The following is a 27,235-nucleotide window of genomic DNA, read 5'->3' on the forward strand; positions in this document are numbered from 1 at the left end:
TCTCTGAGCTGGGGGGGGGGAGGAAGGGGAAGGAGGGAGCACTGGGTCACAGGCCAGATCCAGTGGCTTGGTACGCACTCACAGCAGAGATTGGATCCTGAACTTCACAATTTGCTCCTAGCTATCACCTTTCAGGGAAGTGGATTACAAATGGGAGAACTCCTCCCATTGGCATAGTTAATGCCTACATTGAAGCAATACAGCTGTGCCACTATAGTGGTTTTAAGTATAGATAAGCCTGTGAATCACTATGCAACCAGACCCCTATCATGTTGCTACTAAGCAATTTCACCTTGATCAAGTATTTCTCTCCAACTGCTAAATATCTTAAGCTTGTTTGTGGTACATTAGGACGCTATCATTGTCCAGAACAGAAGAATACGAGTGTTAGAAAAATTAAAAGGAATTTCATTCAGATTCACAGGAGATGTGTCTGCCAAGATGAAAGCTATGTACCTTCCTAGCAGACTCTAGGAAGGAACAAATTCTGATCAAAGCACAATCTAACATACAACTGAAAAAACTGCCTCAGAGCAAAGAGAAAAAGAACTGTATCATTTGCACATGCATGACAAAGATGAGAGAAAAGGGCTTCACAGAATTGCATATAAATATTCAGACTTCTTTGGAAATAGGATTTTGTTCTTGGTGTGAAAAGTAGCACAGAGGGAAAAAAATCTGCAAGGAGACAAGTATTAATTTCCCACAATACATAGCAGTATTATACAAAATCAGTATTAAAAACTAAAGGACTCTAATCAACTGCCCAGGATGAACACAGAAGATGTGTGAGTAGCTAGGGCAATCAGGGGTCCCGTTTTTAAAGGGACAATCCCATATTAAAAGCTCCTCTGCAGGTGTCCCTACTTCCTTAAAAATGGATAAATTGTCCCATAATTTCTATTTCCCCCCCAACACCACTGGTGAATCCTGCTACTGGATGCAGGCTCTTCAACTGTCTGCCCATCAGCAGTGAGCATGGGGGTAGGGGGTTCCAGTGGCTGACAATAGGGATAATGTACAAGGCTGGTGGAGAGGCAATGATGCAGTATGCAGGGTCAGCTGCTTCCCTCCTGGTCCATCAGTGCTTCCCTCCTCCCCCAATGCGTGCTGGTAGTTGGACAGTATGGTCTTGCCTCCCTCCCCTTTCTAGTGGGCTGCACTGGTTGGTGAGTTCAGGAAGGTGCCTGGCAGCCGGTGGTTGTGTCCCCTCTACTACTCACCCTTCAGCCCTTTACATGCACCACCTCTTGCTATCCTCTGCATGTTTTATCCCTGCAACTCTCCCCTACCCCCAGCCCAGCTGGCTCCTCCATATTTCCCCTAGGAAGGGGCATTCCACTCCCAACGCTGCAAGGAAAACCAGCCCAACAGGATCCTGCTCACTAACAGCCTGGCCAGCAGGCTCCTTTCTTGATCTACTGTATCTGGCTAGGCCAGTACCCCAGAAAAGCCCAAGACTTTCTGGCCTAGGCACTTGCAGAAAGAGCTGAGCCCAGCATGTGCCAAAGCCCCACACTGCATTTGTACAGAGAAGCCGCTCCAACTCTCATCTAAGCTCTCAAGTAGCAGGTGGGGGGACAGAGCCGATTCCAGCCTGTTTACATCAGAATCTGCAAGCTCCACATCAGCCCCAGGAGGCATGGGGTTAAACACCCTCTTCACCTGCCTTGGGTCTTGCTGCCAGGAAATGTAGAGATGCTCTATCCCCTGGGCACCTTGCTGAAGCCCCTGCAGTCAGGCTCCCTGGGGGCACAATGCATCCTTAGTTTTAACTTCTTCCTGCCTGTGCTGTAGCCAGGGAACAGGAGGTAGCTGGGTTACATTGGTGGCCAGCAGCAGCCTGGAGAGGTGAGCTGCCTTTTGACACTGTACAGGCAGGAAGAGACAAGTTGCTGCCAGCCACACAGAAGCAGTGATGAAAGGACAGAGATGAGCTTTGCAAGATCATCCCTTCCCCACTCCTCCTTCCCTGTGGCTGCCATCAGCTCAAATCCCTTCCCTCCCACACAGTGCCAAAAGGCTGCTGCTGGCCACATGTTGGTATGAACCCTTGCAGAAATCTGGGGAGAGGTGCATGTTACCCTGCATGCCCCTCCACATGTTGCCCCAGGAAAACACTGAGCCAGGTACCAGGGGAAGTACATCTGTTCTGGGGCCCCAGCCAGAAATGGAAGGCAAAGACTAAGCACCAAACAGGCAAGGTTGAATCACTCGTATCAGTCAGTCACCACCTACTCCCACATTAGAGGGGTATACAGTAGGCTGGCAGTCACACCTCCCCATTTGAGCTCTAAAGCCTTAAAGAAAAGAAGGTAAATAAAAAGAATCTAGCTACACAGCTCTTTCACAAAAGTTCAGTCAACATGTTAATTTGAGTGTTTGTACAATTGATTGCCATTGAACTTCTTTGAAGGAGTCATTTTACCAGCTGTCCTGTGTTCAGCATAGGGGAAAAAAAAGTCACACCAGAAGTAGCAATAATGAGGATGTTTAAAAAAAAAAAAAAGAGACACCAAAATATTATTCAAAACAAAAAAGCAGACCATTTAGAAGACTAATCAAACTAGCTGTCAACTTGATTGATGAATGGGTTGTCTACTATTCTTTTCCTCCTGCTCTCAGATGAACTTTACGTAAAGCATAGCAAGAGATTTCCAAACAAAAAAACCATTAGCTTTAAGCTACTTGTCTTTCCTGTTACAGAAACAATAATCAGCAGAGGACTTAGCAAAAAGTCAGGAACTCAGGGAGACAAGGGCAAAAGTCTGAAACCAAAGCAAGGAACAATATACCCTGAAGCAGAGTATCAGTATGCAAGAACATTCTTATAATAAGTGAAAAAATTGTGCTCTCAGTTCAAGATAATATTCGAGTATAAATAAGACCAGCAACCAATAAAACCACAAACATTACTTCTTGGGTTCAATGTTAGGTGGCCGCTCTGCAAATTTCCTGGATGAGTCGTTCTTGTGAGCCAGCAAAGAAAGCAAACTTCTCCCAAATAAAGATCCCTTAATGCAAATGTGGAGTGTCAGACACATCCGTTAGCAGTAAAACATATAAAATGAACTTCATCTTCCATCTCTGTTGCGAGTGCCTTACAGTGATGGGCAACCAAAACTAGTAAGGGGGCTGCATTAGAGATACAAAATTATGTTTAATTGGTTAATCAGTTAAAAGTGATGTTTAACCACTGAACCACTTTAAGGGGGAGCTAGGCAACCTAGCCAGGGGCGGCTCCAGCCTAGCCATGAAGCAGCTCTTGTCCACGGCAAGCCCTGCACACACCGGTTAACCAGAACCGGTAAGCACCACCAATTAAGGATGATTCTTTTTGGTTAACCTTTCACATCCCTAACGGTTGCATAAGTGGAACTCCATCTCAATTGGCCACATGACCAGTTATGGACAACCTGTGTTCCACAGCCTAGTGGGGTTCCACCTGTGGCCTGCACACCCTTTCTGCCCCCTTCCTGCATACGCCTCTCACACACTGCACTTACTTTCTCTTCCCATTCCCTCCCAGCACTTTCAGAGAGCCATGAATCCACTGATTCATGCTCTGTCCTCACTCCTCTCTCTCCTTCCCAAAGCCTGAACTGCCATGAACAGCTCCAGAGGTTGTGGGAGTGGGGAAGGGGAGGGAGGAACACAGACAGGAAGTGAGGGGGTCACAGATGGAACCCCACTGGGTTGCAGGTTGCCCACCACTGCCTTAATGTCCTGTCAGACCTGATGTATGGAATATAGGTGAGTCTTTAAGGTGTCAAAGCACATTCAATCTGTCAGTGTCTTAGTGTCAAAACAGGTCATTGTCTAAAGTCTTTCAGCACACACGCTGGAAGAAGTCTATGGTATCTTCAAAAAGCTTGCTCTTCAAGGTTGCAAGTTGGCACCAGAGCTGCTGAGAACACACTGAGGTGTTCAGTGGCAGGGTGTTTAAAAATCAATGATTTTTTAAAGCATTTTGTTATTTAAATCCATTTTTATAAAATGCTTTTTTAAAGAAGATCTAAAGATATTTTTAATTAAGATGCACTATAACTCAGATATCATCATGGAATAGGGATTAGAAATTCTAATTCTATAGCATGAGAATATATTCATGCAATGTTTAAGGAAAGTTTTGTAAATGAATTCCAATAGTTCATGGATTAGGAACTTAATGTTATGGGGGGTCCAGAGGTTTCTGTAAAGACCTATGTTAATCTTTCCATCTACCCAATGGGACTCAGTGCTCAGTCTAGAAGATTCCATCAGATGCTTAGTTTTGCAGTTCTCAAATGGTGAATTTGTGCCTCCAGAGATAACATGCTTGTTAATAGCAAAAATGTTTTTAAATAAATTTACAAAGGTGAGAAATAAGACCTCAACCCTATTATTCCTCTGCAAATTTGTCAATCCAGAGTCACTCTCTTACCTCTCTACCAGTACAATGTTTCAAAAGATTCAACGAACAGAAGATTGTTAGGGTAGAACAGATCTGGACAAGGAGAAGAAACGGGCAGGGGGACGGGCAATAGAAACAACAGAAACAAAAAAAGTCAAATTGTTTGAGCAGCATATTTCAGAAAGCTTTAGGAGCTGTTTCGTTATAAGTCCTTCCATTCCCTGATCTTACATAGTTAAAAAAAAAAAAAAAAAATCACTCAAATGAAAAAGTCAACTGCTTGAACGCAAATCAAAGAAATTCTCCCTTTTATATCGTTTTGCTAATTGTCCATATTTTTTGAACTTATCCTGGACGTATATTGGGATGGCCTATACCATATATTTTCACTAGAGACTCGTTTGGGAATACTTTAATGAAATTCCTCTACCTGAGTTTGCATGCAAAATGCAAACAGTGAAACAAAGAAATGCAAGGCCTGGATAAAACATCATGAGAAGTGTTCCTTCTCAGGACGAAGCTGCACTGATGAAAGGAACATGTCAGAACATGGAGGATCGTCAGGTTGGTAAACTTTTACTTCATACTTCTTTAAGGACTGCCTGTCTTTCTTCTGGACTATTCTCCAATTCTCATGTTTCAGCAAAAAAAATATAGTAGTTATTCTATTTATTATCATTTTTGATGCAGTTGTGATAAAACTAAGAAGCTGAAAAGGAATATCTTCCTTTTACAATTTCACCTTTAAAGTAGAATTGAGTGTCAGGGATATGAAAGTGTAAACATATATCCATGATTAACAGATGAGCCTGGGCTTATTGGTTAAAACTCAGTTACTCTCCCCACAACACACACATGCGTAAGTAGGCTCCCCGCACATACTGGCTCCCATGAAGCTGCTTTCCCATCCTTCCATCCCCCACTGCTGCTGCCTCTGAAAAGCCATCTCCCCACGAGTACAGGTTCCCCAGGAGCTGCCTGCTGTGCCTCTCTCCACACTTGTAACTGAAGATTTCTGCAGGTATACATTTAAGTACAGCTGCTCTCCAAGTTACAAACAAGTTACGGACCAACAGTTGGTCCGTAACTCCAAGTGTTCGTAACTCAGATCCCCCCATAGAGTTACATGGCGACCGTGCTGTTCATAAGCGCGGATCGCCGTTCGTAACTCGGATCCACATTTACGACCGCTCTGTTCGTAAGTGAGGATGGTCATAAGTGGAGATGGCTGTAACTCGGGGAGTGGCTGTAAAATGTATTTTACCATCCCTAGTGCCAATTAATGCAATGATTAGTACTAAATGAGCAGTGTGGTAACTAATTGCATTGACTTATTTTAAGAGAATCTATCCTCAAAATACAGGATTCTGAAGGCTGGCTACCATCAAGATGACCATCATTTTTCTATAGTTTCAGAGTTCTGCCAATAATAGGATTTCAGTCACATCATGTATGTCAAATAGCCACAGTATAGCATCTGTAGCAAAAAGAATACACATCTCAATCATCCAGAAACAAACAAACAACTTTGTGATAAGAACCAGCAGATTACTGCACCTGTATAAACCTATGGTACGCCCACATCTTGAATACTGTGTACAGATGTGGTCTCCTCACCTCAAAAAAGATATTTTGGCCTTGGAAAGGGTTCAGAAAAGGGCAACTAAAATGATTAGGGGTTTGGACGGGTCCCATATGAAGAGAGGTTAAAGCAACTGGGACTGTTCAGTTTAGAAAAGAGGAGACTGAGGAGGGATACGATAGAGGTACATAAAACCATGAGTGGTGTGGAGAGGGTGGATAAAGAAAAGTTATTTATTAGTTCCCATAATAGAAGAACTAGAGAACACCAAATGAAATTAATGGGTAGCAGTTTAAAACTAATAAAAGGAAGTAGTTCTTCACACAGCATGTAGTCAACCTGTGGAACTCCTTGCCAGAGGAGGCTGTGAAGGCTAGGACTATAATAGAGTTTAAAGAGAAGCTAGATAATTTCATGGAGGTTAGGTCCATAAAAGGCTATTAGCCAGGGGATAGAAATGGTGTCCCTGGCCTCTGTTTGTCAGAGGCTGGAGAGGGATGGCAGGAGACAAATTGCTTGATCATTGTCTTTGGTCCACCCTCCCTGGGGCACCTGGTGCTGGCCACTGTCAGCAGACAGGCTACTGGGCTAGATGGACCTTTGGTCTGACCTAGTGCGGCCATTCTTATGTTATTACAGAGATACTTGATGATAAAACTGCCCAGTTTGTTTATGCAACATTCTCTCCTTTTCATATGATTGAGAGCCCAAACTCAATTAACATGGTGCAGTCATTAAGACCAGTCCGCTTAGAGCAAAAGTTGCAGGCAAACTGCTGAATAAAGTATATGAAAAAGAAATTGAGCAGTGTGCAAAACATCTAGAAAATAGAGGGTAGAACTGTTAGCTCCACCCATCAGAACTCAGGTTATGCCCACAATGATTCTGTTAAGTATCAGAGGGGTAGCGGTGTTAGTCTGAATCTGCAAAAGCGACGAGGAGTCCTGTGGCACCTTATAGACTAACTGAAGTGTAGGAGCGACAACAATGATTCTGTTGTATGTGCTTGCATGACAACAGAAGAAGGGAATTCTTCCTTACAGAAACAATGGACACATCAAGAAATGCACACACAGCGGAAAACTTGCCAGAAGTAGGAGTAAAAGCCATAACAAATGGAAAAAATTCAAATGTCTAGTATAGCAGCATTGTCTTTGACCAAGCTGCAATGTATCCAAAATTAAAAGCAATTTAAGAGAGAGCAAGAGAGTCCCAAACTAACAACATATATTTGCAGTGCTCATTTGATGCACCTCCTAACCAAGACTTCAATGTTCCAGAAATAAAGAAGTGCACCGGGCAGCCGGACAATTGGAGCTGCTCTGCCCCGGGCTTCCCCAAGTCAGCCACTGGTCAGTTTCAGCAGCGGCTGACTTGGGGAAGTCTGAGGTAGAGCAGCTAGGGTGCTGCCAGGTTGGTCCCGCAGCACCAATGGGCGCATCCCCCCCCCACTCCACTCCAGACCCCTCATAGCCCCCCTTTCCGATAGTCCAGCATATTTGATAATCCAGCACTCCCTGGGTCCTAAAGGTGCCAGATTATTGGAAGTTTACTGTAGTAAACTAGTGTAGGTGACTGTACTCTTCCACTAGGCTGTGTATGTGTGTCTGAGTAGCTTCAAGTCATTGAAGGCATTTTGAAAGTACAGGAGATTAAAATATTTTAGTTCTCTTGAATCACTTAAAGTCAGTTATCTACTGGGCAGAGATCCATGGAGATGACGACACCAGGAAATCAAGACTATTCATAGTGGGCCCTGATGCTCTCTTCCTACAGCATACAATTTATAAAACAGCAATTTGAGTTTCTAAAGATGAAAAGTGCTACTGTAAGTACAAACATTCTGTAAGGCATTATAAATGCTTAAACAAATGCATACACTTCAACTGCCATACATAAAGTTACTAACACTAAAAAGCTTGGAAACAAGTTTGTTTATATATTTGACATGGGCAACTCAGTTTGAACCAATGGATTAAAAGATGAAAAGTTAATGTAAAACTGAAATGAGAAAAGTGCCTTCGTTTGCAAACAATGCATCATCTACTTCTATGATAACTAGAAAGTAGTTTTGTTATTAACAAATGCTCCATGAGTTAATATTTCTAAACCATCAGGAGTACTGACGACAATCATGCAACTTCAATTACTTAAAACTAAAAACAATATATTCACACAACTGTTTATTACAGCTCACAATGTCAAAAATGTTAACACCTTGCTGAGTTTTATCTAGCAGAACTCATGCTTTGGAATAATTTTCAAGACACTGAACTCTGGGACATTCTTTTAACATTAGCTTGCTGCAAAATTAGCCTACTTCAGGTAACAAGTTTTCCTGCAGTTGTTGCTGAGAAAAGCTTTTCTGTATTCAATATAGTCTTCATTTTATTCAGCGTTCGGATCACAGACGAGTAGTAAAGGATTCTATAATACAGCATGTCTGGTGAAGACGCTCTACACAGATGTAATAAAACCACCTCTACAAATAACAGAAGCAAGAGACCACGTCGGCTTAACTGGGAGATCTTACATGATCTAAAAATCAAAAAGGAATAATAAAAAGTGAGAACTAGGTTAGATTACAAAGGATGAATAGAAGTGAATGCAAGTATGCAGGGGCAAGATTAGAAAGGTAAGAGCACAAAACGAGCTCAGTCAAGCTAGAGACACAAAAGTCAACAAGACGACATTCTACAAATATATTTGAAGCAAGAAAAAGATGAAAGACAGGGTAAGCCCACTGCTCAGTGAAGATGGAGAAACAATAATAGGAAATTTGGAAATGGCTGAGGTGCTTAATGACTTCTTTGTTTTGATTTTTGTCAAGGCGGATGGTGAAAGGATGACTAACAGTGAATACAGGCAGTCCCCGGGTTACATACAAGATAGGGACTGTAGGTTTGTTCTTAAGTTGAATTTGTATGTAAGTCGGAACTGGTACATATTGTAGGGGAAACTCTAGCCAAACATTTCTCCAGAGCTCAGTTTTATTCTCCCACACCTCACTTCCCTCAGGCCTTTATTCTCAAGCTGAGGTGTCTGCTGAGAAAAGCCACTCCGCGTCTCCCTGGTCTGCTGGGGAGGGGGGCGCTAGCTTCTCGTCTCCCTAGTCTGCTGGGGGGAAGCAGCTAGTGCGGGGTTGCCTCATCCCGTTTGTAAGTAGGGATCCGATGTAAGTCGGATTTATGTAACCCGGGGACTGCCTGTACTAGTGGAAATGGGGTAGGTTTAGAAGTTAAAATAAAAAAACAAGTTAAAAATTACTTAGAGAAGTTAGATGTCTTCAAGTAACCAGGGCCTGAGGAAAAGCATCCTAAAATACTCAAGGAGCTGACAGAGGAAGGATCTTAGCCTTTAGCTATCATCTTTGAAAAGTCGGAGAGATATCAGAAGACTGGAAAAGGCAAATATAGTGCCCATCTATAGAAAGGGAAATAAGAATAATCCAGGAAAATACAGACCACTCCGTTTAACTTTTGTACCAGGAAACATAATGGAACAAGTAATTAATGAATTCATCTGTAAGATAAGAAGATGATAGGTAAAAGCCAGCATGGATTTGCAGAGAACAAATCATGTCAAACCAATCTGATATCTTTGTTAGGATATCAAGCCTTGTGCATAAGGGAAAAGTAGTCGATTTGGTTTACCCTTAGATTTTAGTAAAGCATTTGATATGATCTTGCATAACCCTCTTATCAATGAAGTAGGGAAATGGGGCTACTATAATGTGGGAGCATAACTACACTCTGATAATGGTTATCCAGCCAGTTATTAACAGTTCATAATCATGCTGGAAGGGCATAACAAATGAGGTTCCACAGGGGTCTGTTTTGGGACCCGTTCTGTACAATATCTTCATCAACAATTTATAAGATGGCACAGAGAGAGTACAATTACGTTTACAGATGATACCAAACAGGGAGAGATTGCTGCTACTTTGGAGGATAGGGACATAAATCAAAATGATCTGGACTAACTGGAGAAATGGTCTAAAGTAAATAGGATGAAGTTTAATAAGGACAAATGTAAAGTATTCCCTGTGACAGGGTATAGATGGGTAAGATGACCCATCAGGGACGCCTCCTGTGGTGCTGACACAGTCACTGCCACTCACCTTCCTGCTGCTCCTCACCACCCAGTCTTGCTAGGCCAGCTTCGCTGGTCTCCCCTAGCCAAGGCCTGGAGCTGAGGTCCCTGCCCCCACCAAGAAGCAGTACAGACACTGAACCATTCCAGGTCCAAGCAAAGTGCAGTTTTGGGCCCAGCCTCCTGAAAGAGCACACCCCAGATGGGATCAAACCCCAAAGAATTAGGTAAGCCTCCTTTAGCAATGAAAGGGGGAATGTGCACACTGGTTGCCCCCCCCCCCCCCCCCCCGGTAACTATCGCTTACACTGGGTTTGATAGAAAATAAAAATGGTTTTATTAAGTTGAAGCAGTAGGATTTAAGTAGTAATAAGTGAAAGTAGGCAGAGCAAAGTAGGTTACAAATAAAAAAAAAAGCCACTTGGCTAATTCTCCACTGAAACCTCAGTGCAAACAAACTCACCCTGAAACCTCTTTTCCAGCTGCCACTCTAAACCAGGGCTGTCTCCCATGCCCTGGAGTGCCTGGCCCCTTCCTTCAGGTGCAGCCCAGCCAAAAAGACCCAGGCCTCTCCTCTTCTTTTTGTTAACGAATTGACGCCCCCCCCCCCCCCCCCCAACAACCACTGCACAGACTGAAGGACAAAAGAGATAGTTTAACAGTTGAGGGTATCACCCTCCATGTCTCTCATTCACATATTTGAAACCCACAAAGTATTCCCCACTCCAAGTGTCTAATTTTCCACACAGAAATGGTACATACAACAGAGTAAGATAAACCAAACCAGCAGATCATGACAAAGATTGATGGGTTACATGAAATAAACCACCTTTGAGTTATGTATATTCATGTCCATGAGTCCATTTCATAAAGCATGGGGGGAGGGAGGGTCTGTCACATTCCCCTTAGGAAGGAACAATTTGTTTCACACACACAGAATGGGAAGTGATTGTCTAGGAAGGAGTACCTCTGAATCAGATCTAGGGGTCATAATGGACACAAGCTAAATGGACTACAAGCTAAATAGGAGTCAGTATAACTGTTGCAAGGAAAGCAAACATGATTCTGGGATGCATTAACAGGAGCGTTGTGAACAAAAACACAAGAAGTCATTCTTCCACTTTCCTCTGCACTGATTAGGCCTCTGTTGCAGTATTGTATCCAGTTCTATGCACCACATTTCAAGAATTATGTGGAGAAACTAGAGAAGGTCCAGAGAAGAGCAACAAAAATGATTAAAGGTCTAGAAAACAACCTATGAGGGAAAGCTGAAATAATTGGGCTTGTTTAGTTTGGAAAGGAGAAGACCAAGAGGGGACATGATAGTTTTCAAGTCACAGGGAGGAGGGAGAAAAATTGTTCTCCTTGGCCTCTGATGACAGGCCATCCAGCAATGGCTTAAATTGCAGCAAAGGAGGTTTAGGTTGGACATTAGGAAAAACTTCCTTACTGTCAGGGTGGTTAAACACTGGAATAAGTTGCCTATGGAGGTTATGGAATTTCCTTCACTGGAGATATTCAAGAACAGGTGGGAATGGGATAGACATCTATCAGGGATGATCTAGGCCAGTGGTCTCCAATGCGGTGCTATGGCGCCCACCGAGGCACTTATGTGCGCCCACTGAGTGTCGGCTCTAGGCACTAGCAAACCAAGCATGTGCTTGGTGCAGCACATTGCCAGGGGCGGCTGGAATGCCGCTCCGAGACACAATGTCTAGAAAACTCCTGAATTCCTAACCCTTACCGCCTGACGCGGGCCTCCCTGTGGCTGCCCAAGGCAACGGGCGGGGTGGCAGAGCACGCGATGGGCCAGCAGCGAGCCACCATCAGCAGGCAGGGTGTGTGGGGCAAGTCATGCTCGCAGCCCCGCCATGATTGGCTGAGGCGCCATGACATCATGGTTCCAGGGCTGCCTCACTGCCTTCCTTTGGCACCAGGGAGAAAAGTGCGCCCTCTAGTTAGCACGGGAGGGCATTGCGGCAGGGCGGCCCCGGCAGGAGCACTGGCCACACACCGCTCCAGTCACCTTCCCGGTGCAGCTTCCGGTGCCCAGCACCCAGCGGCCGTGGTGAGAAATGCCCGAGGGAGCCTCCCATCCTTGAAGCAGACTCCAGCACCCGGGGATCATTCGCGCTCCTCTGACTGGCATCAGCCAGCATAACCCAACGTGCAGGGGAGCGCACCATGGGCTTTGAGAACAGCAGCGGCACTGGAGCACTATGGCCCTGGTGGGCGAGCCACTCTCCCCAGGCTCTACAGGGCAGGCTGCACAGAGCGATCCGGGGCCGGGCAAGGGGCAGTCCCGGGTCACTGCAGCCAGGGACCACGCTGCGAGCCAGGTGCCTTTGGTCATCTCTCCACCTGCCTTGCGTTTACTAGTGACCCCTCTGGCCGGAGCGGGCACCCTTGGCCAAGGAGTGTGTGGGGGTTGGGGGAGCGCACATTGGCAAATGGGGGGCAACTCTCTCCCCCTTCTCTCTGCCTCAGTGCTGGTCGCAGAGGGAGGAGAGAGCTGCAGCCTTGGTGGGGCCAAGCAGAAGGAAGGCACTGCCCGGGCCAGGATGATTCAAGCAGAGGTGCCTAGGCTGTGAGGAGGGGAGAGCTACTTTGCAGCCCGATCTGGTTGGTCTGGCAGTGAGGAGCCGCTGGAGGGGGCCTCGCCTGCCTCAACTCAGAAATTTGGGGAAGGGGGCGGGGGGAAGGCGGAGAGGTGCCCCTGGCCCTTTATGTTTCCTGACTGTGTCCACGCGAATCCCCAGGCGGACCTGTATCACTTTCACCCCCTCCCTCAGGGTGCTCCAACATTTCCACATGTGCTGGGAGGAGGAGACATGAGGGTTTGGTGGGGAGCAGGAAAGGAGACGGAGTTCGTTCAGTGGGGGGAAGTGGGAGAGGGGAGCGGACTAGGTCCGGTGGGGATGGAAGGGGAGGGGAGTGATTGGGTTTGACTAGGAGGGAAGAGGGCACAGGGTGGATCACGTGGAGGACAGAAGGGGGGGGGCAGACTGCGTCTACTCACTGAGGGGTAGAGTTTGCCTGGGAGAGGAGAGGAAGTGGAAACTGAGTTTGGTGAGTGGGGGTCAGGATGTGTGTGGACGGGGATGTGTGTGTGTGTGTGTGTGCGCGCGCGCGCGCGCGCGAGAGAGAGAAGCGGAGACAAGACGTAGGCTGGATTTGACTAGAAGGCATGATAGGAGTCAAAGAGCTGCAAGGTGAAAGGGGTGCTTTCCTCCTCGGTGCCTGTCCTGCAGCAGCGTGTGGGGGGGTGGACAAATTTTTTTTGCTTGGGGCAGTAAAAAGCCTAGAGCTGGCCCTGCACACCGGCCCTGCACACAATGCACGTGTGGCCCCACCCCGAGACACCCGGCGCACACGCAACCCCACCCTCAGGCACCCGGCAGCCCCAAAAAGTTGGGGACCACTGATCTAGACAGTGCTTGGTCCTGCTGTGAGGGAAGGGGACTGGTCTTGATGATCTCTTGAGGTCCTTCCAGTTCTAGTGTTCTATGATTCTATGTTGGCCACAGCAGTTCTCCCACTGACAGTGCTGTGCACACAAGTGCTTATGGTGGTGTTTCTTACGTCCCATGGAGTTGTTTATTCACAGGCCTTAAACTTGTTTATTCACAGCAACTTAAACTATGTTGACAAACTGTACTGTAGAAATAGCCCAAGATACCCACACTGCTCCTTTTAGGCCTCCCAAACTAGTTACTAGGTTTCCCACAGACACACACACTTTATATTCACATGATGTGATCACATCAACACCTTTGAATTCCTCTACCAGCTGATTCCATCCCATTGAAAATGAAAACTATTTATCTTCAGCTTTACATTCCTACAGAATTCCATTCTGGCCTACATGTATAATTTTACTGTGTGTTCTTCTCCACAATTCATGAGTTGTATTTATTGGTCACCTCCACCTCTCCCATTTCAGTTCTTCTGCTTGTTTAACAATTGCTTCTGGTTATGCACAAGATGCCTTCCTTATTCTGGAATTTTAAGCAACCATTCTCCCCACCGCCTCTAATCTGTCCGGTAGTACACACTCTCCAAACCTCAGTTTTTGCTATCATTTCTGAAATTTGTTACCATGGCTATCATGAAATTTAATTACTGTTAGTGAACCAGTCAAATTAGGACTCTTGTAACACTAGACACAAATAATTAGTCTGCCATTAGTCTATACAGGCAGTCCCTGACTTACGCGGATCCGACTTGTGTCGGATCCGCACTTACGAATGGGGCTTTTCTCGCCCCGGAGCTCGCAGGCGGCGGGACCGCCCCCCCCCCCAGCAGACCAGGCTTTTGTTGCGGGACACCTGGGGTAGAGCAGCTGGGGTGCTGCCGGGTTGGTCCTGCCGGGACCTACCCGGCAGTGCCCCAGCTGTTCTGTCCCAGGAGACCAGATTCAGCCCCTGTTGAAACTGATCAGCAGCTGATTCCAGGAAGCCGGGGGCAGAGCAACTCTGCCTAGGGCTTCCTGTAGTCAGCCGCTGATCAGTTTCAGCAGCGGCTGAATCTGGAGCCAGTTCCGACTTACATACAAATTCAACTTAAGAACAAACCTATAGTCCCTATCTTGTACGTAACCCGGGGACTGCCTGTACTCCATTTGAACTATCCTTACTCCATCGTATTCCAACCCTACTTCTCTGACTCTTCAACAATTGTTGCTTTAAGCTACAAACCCTTCAAGTATGTTTTAGTAGACAACCTGTAACAAGATCACACTGACATGCATTCATGAAAGCCCGAAAAGCAGATTCCATTTCAAAACTACATCTATGCCACTGTAGATTAGGGATGTAAGCGAGTAGACGAATTGAGTAATCAGCTACTCACTCCCCTCAGCCCTTGCTGCCTCTGTATCAGAGATAACAAGGTGCAGGGGGACGGGACAGGAAACTGCTGGGGAGAGCCAGCTCAAAAGCCAGTCCCCGCCCCAGCAGAGTCTCTGCAGTGCTGCCTGGTGCCGCACACCCCATCCCAACACTATTAAAGGCAGCAGCAAGAGGAGGCTGCTGCAAAGCAGCCTCTGTACACAGGTGTTCCAGCAGGGAAATGTCCCTCCCCCCAGCCGGGCCTGGTCCACAGCAGCCTGGGCTGGCCACAGGCAGCTCCCACAGCAGCCCCTGTCCACAGCCAGCCCCAGCCACCACAAACAGGCACTGCTGGACCCAGCGGTCCCAGCTCACGCCGGTCTGGGACTGTGTTGGCTCTGCATTTTAAATGTAGTAAGAACTGCCCAGCTCTTACTACATTTAAAATGCAGATCCACAGCAGACCCAGACCAGGTGAGAGCTGGGACAGCTCAGTCCCAGCTCATGCAGAATCCATGAGCTATCCCTGCCACAGCTCTGCATTTTAAATGTAAGAGACAGGCTGCCTGCAGAGCCGCAGCAGAGGTAGCTCCTGAATCAGCACAAGCCAGGACAAAACACCTTCCCTCATTGACTAATCATGTAGTCGATACAAACTGTAACTTAACATCCTTACTGTAGATGAAATGAAGTTTTTGGGGAACTGGAGAAAACACAAAGTATCTGTAATAGCATAGCATAATTTAGCAGCCAGAGAAGAGACACCAGCTGCTAAATCTGGGAAATAAATTTACCTGATTAGGACAACAGATTACAACATTTAGTAAGATGACCAGCTTGGTGAATGAGAGCATTTAGAATACAAGGGTATTGAAGCGGTTTAGACACAAGTTTGTGAAAGCCATTTTCCCCTTCCCATCTCAACCCAAAAGAACCCTAAGCCAGTAGACTTGAGTGAGTGAGTTTGTGGAAATACTATACTGAAGTATTTGAATAAACATATGAAAGTTTTGATAACCAGAAATACTAGGCTCCAACTTAATTCTAGAAGTTGAGAGAAGTGATGAGAACCATGTTACCTATTTTCTCTATTAACAAATTAAAGTCTAAAAAGCCTATAAACCTAGAGGGAAAAGGAAATGTGTGGAGCTGTAATGGTAGGTTCCAAAACCTTCCCATCACCAACTTCATCTAGGGAGTGTCTTTTTTGCATGTCATGTTTAATATTTAAAAAAGAAGTTAAACCTCCCTTGGAAAGTCTTAGGTTCGACATTAGAAAAAACTTCCTGTCAGGATGGTTAAACACTGGAATAAATTGCTTAGGGAGGTTGTGGAATCTCCATCTCTGGAGATATTTAAGAGCAGGTGGGACAAACATCTATCAGGGATGGTCTAGATGGTACTAGGTCCTGCCATGAGGGCAGGGGACTGGACTTGATGACCTCTCGAGGTCCCTTCCAGTTCCAGTGTTCTATGATTCTATGACTGGATAGGAAAGGTGCAGTCAGTCTCCTAACCCTGCTCCCCAAGTCACTCTGAATGTAGCACAAGATAAGTAACAATAACAAAATGAGCAATTTCATCCTGATATACTTTCCCAGAAATGTGTTAACTTGCAGGTCCACCACTAAATGGTGAAGGAAATGTTCATAATTTAGAGAATCAATACTGATGTCACTGTCAGGTGGTTGGACAAATATTGTTTGTAGCTATTCTCTAATTGTTTCATGATTCAGTGAGTTAGCTGGCCAGGACTCAGGACAGTTGGGTTCCATTCCCAGCTCTGCCACTGGCCTGCTAGGTAAAGTGATTTGCCCATGGCTTCCCCAGTTTCACTATCCATACAGTGACTAATCCCAAATACAGAAATTATGGTTTGACGTCAACAGAATGAAGAGGTTCAACTAATAAAGACAAAGGAACATAACCTTGGGTACCTTTCTTCTCTAAGGTTTAGCTGCATATCCATATTTCTACAAAAGGCCTATGCATGCCAAAAAAAAAATTACAATTTGTTGTAAAGTGGTGAAAAATTGTGGGAATAAAGTTGAAGTCTACAGCAATAAATCAGAAATAGCCGTTTCACAGAAACCTGCATTCCTCTCCCTGTAGGTTAGCAACAATTCAGAGTTTCATCACATGCAGATTTTGGTCAAAATTCTTTAACAGACTAGCTGGCAAAAAAAGAGTTGATAAAATGCATCATGAATCTGTATTTAAGAACAGGTATGAGAGAGAGTGGCTAAGCCTGACTATCTCATAGGCGGAAAACTCAATTTTCATTGTTCTACACACAACAAGCTTTTTATTCTGAACAGCATATGACAAAGGAACAAGTATTTGCTTATGAAGTAAATCACGTACTAGGATTCAAAAAAGAATCCATGGGTTTCTCTCACTCATCATTCCAACAAAAAGGGGGGAAAAGTGCTTTTCCCACAGCTAGGTAAAAAACTATATGAGATGAGCACCTCTTATCCTCCAACTGACTAGAAAACAGTTGGAGCTTCTTCTCAGGCCTCATCTTAAATAATTCTTGTACTGAAGCTGACAAGATGGAAGCATAAGCAAGGTCCTGGGACAACACTAGAGGGAATCCCAGCTTCTAGGAATATGGGGTTTCTTCAGCCCATTAGGGAATAATAAATGGGGAAATGTATTTCATGTTGACTTCTCAGAAGCATACCTGCATATTAATACATCATTGCTTACCAAAACTGAGTTTGCAAAGGCCAATATAAGTTAGAAGAGCAATGTATTTTCACTTTCAAGTTGAACCATTTAAAGCAGGGGTGGGGAACCTTTCGGGTTGCGGGCCACTAACCCATAGAAAAATCTATCCAGGGCCACACACAAGTGAGAAGCAAAAAAGGCCCTAAGTGAAGAGAAAGACACTCCCCACACTCCCTTTACACACAAGACCCCAGGGGGAGAGGGGGGACAGGCTAGTAGATGTTGTGTTTCCCCAGCCCTGCTGGGTGGTAGCAGGGGGATTGAGCACGAGCAGAGGCTCCCCAATGCTGGGGGTGGGGAGATGGAGCCTTGGCCAGATCCAGATAAACCGGAGGCCACATCCAACGCCCGGGCCTGAGGTTGCCCACCCCTGATTTAAAGTCACTGCTCTAAAAAACCCACTCTCCCAGTCTCAAAACCTAAAGTAGCAATGTTTCAGAGCAATACCTTATTAAAATATTTAGATTCATTTTTCCAAACATAATACAAATTTAGTTCTAACTGTAATCTTTATTCATATGTCTCTTCCAGAAAAAACATTAAGTGCTACTTAAGATGGGATAACTAGTACAGTTACTAGGATATGGCCATTCCTAGTATCGAGCTGCAAAAAGTGTTGACCGGGAGAGAAGATAGATAAAAAACTCAAAATAGCAAAATGAATAGTGGGGGGAGGAAAAGGGATGGAATAGCAGATGTGTAATGAAAATACACACTTATAACAGAACAACCTGTCAACCTTCTGGAGACTAAAAGGAGGAACAGGAGCACTGCAAATGTTGAGAATTCTACCTTTATCTGTGTACTGTCCCATTTCCATAAATGTCATGGCCAGCTCAAATTACTTCAATCTCTGAACATGTTCTCTCTATTCATAATATGGATGTTAAAGTTATCTGCACTTACAAAAAATTAGTTTGAAGGAACAGTATATATTCTAAATCAGACCTCTTTGTCTCAGTTATGTCACTCATTTCCCTTGCCTTTGTCTCAGTTTCTTTCACAACCCAAAGGCAGACACAATATAGTATAAATGATGCTACACCTAATAATGACATCTACCTCTTACATAGCACTTATCCATCAGTAAATTTTAAAACACTATACAATCTTTTAATGTATCTGTCCTCACAAAGTAAAAGGATATTGTATTAGTTACAGGCTCAGCACCTAAATTACTTATGAGAAATCTTGGCAGCAAGAACAAAACAGGTTTGGCATTTAAGTTAAATCCAGAAAATAAATCAGCATTGATGGCAGAGAGAAAGTGTGTATCTAAATTTACCAGAGTTGCAGCTGTTCATCTATAAGATGTCTCCTTTCTTCCCCATAAGTAAAGTCACATTTTAAATTAAAAGGAATCATTAAGCTTGCACATTTTACTCATTTATTCCTATAGATCTTTTTAACTTGCACTGAATTGACTAAGAAATCACCTCTCTCTCGCAACTAATGTTCAGAAGGGTCAGACTAGTTTGGTCCTCTACAGTGTAGTAGAGAAAGCAAAAAAAGGCCTAGAATTTTTGTATCTATTTCTACCATACACAATTCAGGCTGGATAAACACTTTTTAAACTTATACATTCACCTGGTAACATGTTATTTTCATCTTTTTACACTCAATCTCTAATAGTCCCAATTTTTAAATTAGGTATTTCTTTGCATTAAAATGCTTGCAATGTAAATTACAGAAGAAGAAAAAAAAATCAATGCAATAAGTGAAGTCTGTTCCATGAAGAACTCTAGTATGCATTCCTTGCTGTTGCACATTACTACTTTGCAACTAGAGTACAATACTCCCTTAGACAATTAAAAAGTTCAATTCCACAAGAAACTCATTGCTGCTCAAATTGTTAAAGCACAGCTCTGTTTTCAAAGTAAATTAACCGTAAAACCTTTAAAACTTTGTACAAACAAAAAGCTACAAGTGGTTCTCGAGTATGTCACTGCAACTTTCTGTGATTCTACAATCAGTATCTTGTTCTTAAAATAAAATATTTTCCTCATTGCTGTCAGAGACAGCCAACTGAGCATCAGAAGGAGTAAGAACTTATCAATATATATTGCCAAAGAACCCAGGTAATACTTCAGTAATACTCCCCCATTAGCTGTCCCCCTTCTGTTCCCATCACCTCCTGTCTGCCAGCAGCCCTCCCAATAAGTGTTTCCAGGGCCTGCAGGGATCAGCTGTTTTGCAGAGTGCAAGAGGCTTTGGGTAGGAGGGGAGGAGAGAAGGGAGGGGCCTGAAGATGGTCTAGGGCAGGGGTGGCCAACCAGTTGGAGACGAAGAGTCAAAATAGCAGTGGACAGAGTTCAAAGAGCAACGTATTATATCTTTCTATATATAGATAGGTAAAAATAAATATATAGTACACAAAATGTAGTGATAAAACAACATTACAGGATATTTCAGTCAAAAAAAAAAATCTATACAAAAATCTCTAGCTGCTTAAATTCACAGCTAGTCCACAGATCTTTAGAGAACTTGACAAGGAACAAACAAATTAAAGGAAAAACCTTTAAAAATACAGTAATATTCTCACACACAAAAAAAGCATTCCCAGCATGTATTTTAAATCTAACACTACTGCCCTATTATGTCCTGTGAGTCTTTTAAAATTAAAACTGAACTGAGAATTAGCACAATCAGAAGTGCCTGTCCCGCACTGCAAATATGAGAGGTTCAAAAACAAAAAGGGAGAGACTAATATCTCAGAATAATTGCTTCAGCCTGGCAAAAAATAGCCTTTGAATTCTCTTTAAAGAAACACAGTGTAAACCAGATACATGCTGATTCTTTGCCCTGGAATTTAAATAGGACATCGGTGTTGGCTGCCTTATTCTGCATCCATGAAGACTGAGTTTAAGGTGCTTCAGCCCCGCCCCATCTCCCTTCCCTCCCCCACAGGCACGCACCTCCTTCCCTCCCGCAGCTCTAACCTAATGCCTGGGTCCTGAAGCCGCCACTACCACCACGCGCTTTTCCCTCCAGGCACTGGGGGACAGTGCGCAGAGCGGCCGGCCGTGAGCACGCGCTGGGGCGCCATGCACAGAGCGCCCGGCTGTGAGCAGTCTAGGTGCGTGGCTCAGAATCAGCAGGAGCCACAATTTTTTAAATCAAAAAGCCGCATGCATCTCGAGAGCCACAGGTTGGCTACCCCTGGGTCCAAGGGATTGAGCAGTAAACACCTCCAAGCACATTGGAAAGTTGGCACCTGTAGCTCCAGCCCCAGAGTCGACACCTTTTCAAGAAGCCACATATTAAACTACTAAAGAACCACATTAGCCACCCTGACTTACACAAATAAAGAGAGACTAACTACATACAGTTCAAAAATGTGGAAGAAAAAATGTCTAGCATAACATTCTCATAAACCCATTCTATTGTGAGTAGAATTCATCTTGATTTTGGAGTTACTTCTACAGGCAGTCCCTGACTTACGCGGATCCGACTTACGTCAGATCTGCACTTACGAACGGGGCTCTCTCGCCCCGGAGCTCGCAGGCAGCGGTCCCGCCACCTCGACCTCCGGGGCGAGAAAAGCTGCTCCCGGTGCCCCTGGTCTGCTGGGGACCGTCCCCAGCAGACCAGGGACACTGGGAGCAAAGCTGCAGCCGCGGCGGGGTCCCGCGCCTCTGAGGCTTTGCCAGAGCAAAGCCTCAGAGGCGCGGCACCCCGCTGCGGCTTTGCTCCTCGTATCCCTGGTCTGCTGGGGGAGGGGGGGCGCAGCTAGTGTGCCCCCCCCCCTCCAGCAGACCAGACTTTTGTTGTGGACCCTGGGGCAGAGTAGCTGGGACGCTGCCGGTTGGTCCTGCGGCGCCGCTCTGGGCACTACTGGACCAACCCGGCAGCACCCCAGCTGCTCTGCCCCAGGCGTCCTGATTCAGCCGCTGCTGAAACTGACCAGCGCTGACTACAGGAAGCCCGAGGCAGAGTTGCTCTGCCCCGGGCTTCCTGGAATCAGCCGCTGATCAGTTTCAGCAGCAGCTAACTTGGGGACGCTTGGGGTTCTTAAGTTGAATCTGTATGTAAGTCAGAACTGGCGGTCAGTTTCAGCAGCGGCTGAATCTGGACGCCAGTTCCGACTTACATACAGATTCAACTTAAGAACAAACCTACAGTCCCTATCTTGTACGTAACCCAGGGACTGCCTGTATTTAAAGCTAAGTAAACAATTTCTCTAGAATCACAACCTGTACAAGTCAGAAAAAATTCAACTGAAGCTAGGGAACTCCTAAACCACAAGCATTATTATCCAAAGTGTGCAATGGATGCAGACCTCACTGACAAGTTTTGACAGACTGAATTTGTCAATGTATAACAGAGAACGGGAGTCTTAGCCCAGGGTGAGGGGAGATGTCATTGTTTCAGGGGCCACAACCATACTGCTCTAGAGATTCTAGGATCAGCCTGCTATGTACAAATATACATAGAGTGTTCACACTATAAAAAAGGCTTGGTAGGAGAAGTCACTGGACTGTGATATCTATGCACTATTCTTAGTGGTTATATTACTGGAAGGAACACCTAGAAATCCTACATAAAAAGAAGTGGCAGGGAGCCAAATGGTATGGAAACAAAGCCATCTGTTTTGACTTTTTAGATCTACACGTTATATATCTTTGTGTATGATATTTAGATACTCAGAATAGGATTATGAAGAATCTCATCAGAACACCATTCCATCTGTTAAAATCAGGAAAAGGCAGTTGAAAAACTTCATATTGTGAATAAGCCACTACAAAAGTTAATAGGTTTACTCTACGGAACTAAAATTGTGCAACTTAAAAGGGAAAAAATAGTATTAACCACCTTTCAATTTCATATTAGCTTTCTCTTTTTATTTCAACAAAAGAGCAGGGAATCTAAATAGCCACCCATTAAAGAATTCACTAGTTTTAGGATACATATTTAATTCATTATTTTCAAAGCAACAAGGTGCAATTTCCAGTGTCAATAAGAGCACAAATACCTACTTACTGTTAAGACATTCAGGAGGTGAATTTATTTCAATATATTTTGCAGAAGACAAAACGAGAGCTCGCACCACAATTATGTTCAACACATATCTTGCCTCATAGATGATAGTCCTATGATGTGTAAGGTAGGATTTCAGAATAAGAGGAGCAACACATAAAACCTCAGCTATTAGATGAGCACGGCAAAGCAACACTGTAAATCCTGGGGTGGTATACACACAGCTGAATGAATTAGGACCACTAAATCACATGCCAAAAAAAAAAAAGCCCCTCTCTGGGCTCCAATGAAGCCAATGACTCTGATGAGAGTTTTACCTTCATTTTCCATCGAAACTGCACTTGAGTTGTTAGTTACAAAGACTTTAGCAACAGCAGCACTGGAGCTGGCACACAGGAGAAGAGGGAGCCGCCCCAGGATCCCAGGCACTTACACCGCTCCCATTGCCCCCACCTGCAGCAACATCTGCAAGAGAAACGGACGCTAGAGCAAAAGGAAAAGCGGAGCTCCGGTTCCTTTCGCTCTCGTATCCACACAGCCCGCGCCGAGACGGACACGGCTCACAGGGCGAGCTGGCTGGCCGCTGCCATGGGCGGATTAGTTATCCAGCAGCCACGCCGAACAGGGAGACCCAGCAACCAAGGCAGCACAGAAGTCGCCCCAGCAAAGAGCACAGGACGCGTTTCGTTACACCAGGTCCCAGCAGCTCCATAGCTAACCCCCCCAATCCCCCCCCACCATCATCCTCGCCCTGCCGCCCCGCCACCGAGAACCTGCTCCCCCCCCCCCCGCCCGCCCGCCGCGCCGCGCCGCGCCGGTGACGCGGTGTCAGAGGCACGGGGGGGCTTGGGCGGGGCTCTGACCTGTGACCACCCTCGTCCCCTGCCCCAGAGTGGGGGGGGGCTCGGTCCCTTGAGCTGCCCCCTCTGCCCCCGCCGCCGCCGCTCACCCGTGACGCCTCTGGCGCAGGTTCCTCCGCCCCCCGCCACTTCTCACTGCTCGGGCTCCGAGCCGCGGCACAGACGCATCCCCGCTCCCCGGGCGCTCGATCCACTTCCGCTACCCGCGGGGCCGGGAGCGGAAGAGCCTGTCGCGCAGACAGAGCGCGGGGCGGGCATGCGCCTGAGAGCCGCCACCGCCTCCTCTGGGCTGCTCCCCGCGGCCGGGAGCGCGCACAGGCGCGCGCGCGCGCCGCTACCACCCCACCCCTGTGTCTCAGGGTTGCTGGACCCTGCTGCAGCCAACGGCCTTGGGACAGCGCCCGCGCGCCTCGCCAGCCCCTCCAAGGAGCCCGCGCGCCAGCCACTCCTTTTACAGCACCCCCCCTTTCTCCCCCTCATCGTCCCCGCCCGCCTTGACCCCGAGACCGACCCCCGCGTGTGCCCCCTAGCGGGCATAGACCCCCCCCCACGCATTGAGCATTCCTGTCAATCATGCCCCAGAGACAGTCACCGTCCTATGTCCACCCACCCCCCCTCTTTCAACCCAGCGCGCCCTCCGCCCAGCTCCCCGCACAGCTGATTGCTCATCCCCACCCCTCAGGAGCCACAGAGCAGCACCCCTACTCGCAAGCCCGTGCCAGGCTTTGCGGCTCCCTCCCACCCACCCGTGAACGCCTCCATTCTTCATGCTCCACCAGCCACCTTTCCTCCACCCCCGAGCCCCTGCTAAAGTCGTTTTTACCAGAGACGCCGCCTTTCCTAGCAGTCTGCTCCAGCAGCCTTAGCTCTTTGCTAGTGTATTTTGGTATCAGAGATGCTGGTTCTCGAAGTTGCCAGAGAACATTATCTACATGACAGATAAGGAGGCTGAGAGCTGGATATTGTCTGCCTCATTTAGGAGGAACACAGAGAGACTCCAGCTGAGATTAAAATCTTTCATGTTAGGCACAGTACATAGGGCGATCTGTCCCTGCCCATTACAATCTCAATAATGTTTTAAGAGCTAGGTATTATGTAGTACTTTTAATCAATAGATCTCAAAACATTTTGCAGAGAAGGTAAGCATCATTATCCTCATTTTTACAGGAGACAAGGATTAAAGTGACCTTATGAAAGTGTGTAATTTGGTGAGCACACCTGCCAAAAAAGGTAAATTTACCAAACTGTACACTATTGCCAGTCTCTAAAAAAGTATTATATAAACTTTTTTCTTATACCCTAATACATTTGACTGACAGGTTATTTGGTCTTGAGTATATTTCATAACAAGACAAAAGTGTATTTGAGCAATTGACTGCAATTTATCAACAAACCCAATACAGCCTCTTCCTGACTTACGAACCAGTTACGGACCAAGCAATTGGTCATAACTCAGTTCGTTCGTAAGTCAGACCCCATAGAGTTACATGCAACTGCGCTGTTCGTAAGCGCGGATTGCGTTCGTAACTCGGGGTCCGCCATTTACAACAGCTTTGTTCTTAACTGCGAATGGTCATAGGTCGACTGTTCGCAACTCGGGGACCGGCTGTATTTGAATTCTAGCCTACCAACTTCCAGTAACCAAATCCCAATTAAATCTCCTTTGCTACTTATGGTATTCTTCACTAATCTGTCACACAATTTATGAACACCAGTAGCACATACTGAATTGCTGATGCATTAAAGTTACATATGCTAGTTGGAGGCCTCCTAATCTAGTGCATGAAAGCCAACACCAGAAAGAGGAACATATCTGAATGACAGAAAAACCTAGACATTGTAAACCAGTTGTCCAACTCCATGATAATCTTACTTAAAAAAAAAACCTCCCAACCTTTCCCATTAAAAAGGGAACAAAAAAAAAAAAACAAAAAACCCCAACCACATGCTCTTCTTAACAAGAGTTCAGGGGACTGGATGTGATCTCTTGAAGTCCCTTCCAGTTATAGTATTCTATGATTCTAGACCTCAACATGATGGAGGGCATCCTTTGGGATGCCAATGAAAGTGCTGAGCATCAAGGGTAGATCTTTTAAATAAAATCATTTGAAAAAATTTTGTAGTAACTATATGATGTGTTTTGACATGCAGGGTCAAAGTGTGATCTGTGCATCCTAATGCAGGCTTGACACCTGGTTTTCAAAGAAATATAAAAGAATGGTCATACATCTTTGATGGCCTGTCATAAATAAAGCTGAAGTGACAGGCGGTCAGTCTTCAACAAGAGAACAGGGAACCAAAGATCAATCTGTCAGTTCATAAGTGGTGTTTACAGCAATCACATTACAAAGGTTAAAATTAAGTCTCAACTCACATTAGTATGGCTTTCTGAAGTTGTCAGCTAGGCAAGATCAAGAATTAAAAATAAACCAGCATTTAAAACTGAAGATTTTGTTTATATGCAGATATATTTGCAACTGTTTACGGGGGAAAGGAAGTACACAAGTGTTGATTTAACCTACTATGAGATAAGAAAAATACATGTTCCTTTTTCTCCCCTAAAAGAAGGTAAGTTAGTGGTTTCAAAGATATACAATGTAGGATTTCAGGCTCTGCCCAAAAGAGTTGCCAAGACAGATGGTCTATATGGTCAGAAAGTGAGCTTGTAGAGTTTAGGGATGCCACTGCAAAGTACCCCAAAACACTAGCATTGTACACTACATTGTAACAGTGAATCACCAACACAGATTTTAGTGACTTGTGTAAAATTGAGCATTCTACTACAGTTCCCGAGTAGAAAGGTGTGAAAATAGCAACATAGCAAGTAAACATTTTGCACAATCTCATGCTTTTTGCACATGTGCACCCCCATGTTCATCTCTTCTCATTGTTATGGTCAACAATAGTCAAGGAACCATAGTGAGCTAGACAAAAGAAGAACAGAGCTAGCATAAATGGTCAGAATTAAATTTTCCAAATACATAAATTAATGCAAAGTCCATTTAGTGAACAAACTGGCATTTAATTTGTGAAAGCTACTCCAATAGCTATTTTAAGGCAAAGTTTACAGAAATTCTTAACATTTTTCTGGCTAAAGATTAAAAGTCAATGGCAGCCCTTTAGCTTTTGCTAATATTTACAGCCACTACCACAAAAACTTGCTTTCCAATATGACAATATGAAAACTGTTTACAATTTTAAGCCACGGGGCTTCAGGGTTTAGTCTGACTGAACGTACACTATTAATTTGGTGAGATCATCTGAATTCTAAGCATTCTTTAAAATAGATTGTGACTAGTTTGGTTCCAACATTTCTAGACAATCATAGTGTAACTCTCACTGCAACAGTTTTTAGTTGTCTGAGCCTGTTACACAAACCAAAGTGTCACTTGTTAATTTTAGATTCTGCTGAAAAGCCTTGGTTTTAGTAGGAGCTATTTGTCAAACAGGACATTGTTAGGATAGATACTTACAAGCCTGAAGATAAACACCAGAAATCAGAACAAACATAGAATTTAGTAGTTCTCTTTTAAAAAAGAATCTTTTCCTTGGTAGTAATCAGCCACATGCAATTTTTGAACTGTATTTGTAATAGAACACCAGTCTGAAAATTAAAGGAGTAATATTTTCTATTTTGCTTGAATTCCAACCAAAATGTCAGGAAAATGAAGGTGATTAATTGCTAATTGGAATATGAAAGGCAAAACTACAAGATCTTCAAGCTACACAACTAAACTCTTTTCAGATAAATGATGCAGAAAAAAATTCC

The 27,235-nt window shown here is 45.0% G+C and overlaps 1 protein-coding gene across 5 annotated transcripts in view; it reads right to left on the reverse strand.

Moving 5' to 3' along the window:
• The window catches only part of ATP2C1 (ATPase secretory pathway Ca2+ transporting 1), a 122,098-nt gene that overhangs the window by 65,696 nt on the left and 29,167 nt on the right, over nt 1–27,235 (reverse strand). The window contains exons 1-2 of one of the 5 annotated variants that reach the window (XM_075921932.1): nt 23,556–23,695; nt 22,924–23,071 (exon numbers count right to left, since the gene is read on the reverse strand). The exons of 2 other annotated variants lie outside the window; for them this stretch is intronic. In XM_075921932.1, coding sequence (XP_075778047.1) covers nt 22,924–22,929 — 6 coding nt within the window. In that variant the 5' untranslated portion in view covers nt 22,930–23,071; nt 23,556–23,695. Of the gene's footprint in view, nt 1–22,609; nt 22,630–22,923; nt 23,072–23,555; nt 23,696–27,235 lie in introns of those variants that run through there. 2 more of the 5 variants (XM_075921933.1, XM_025181914.2) reach the window with 2 other exon arrangements.

The sequence above is a fragment of the Pelodiscus sinensis genome, chromosome 2, assembly GCF_049634645.1.
Source record: "Pelodiscus sinensis isolate JC-2024 chromosome 2, ASM4963464v1, whole genome shotgun sequence".
Taxonomy (NCBI): domain Eukaryota; kingdom Metazoa; phylum Chordata; order Testudines; family Trionychidae; genus Pelodiscus; species Pelodiscus sinensis.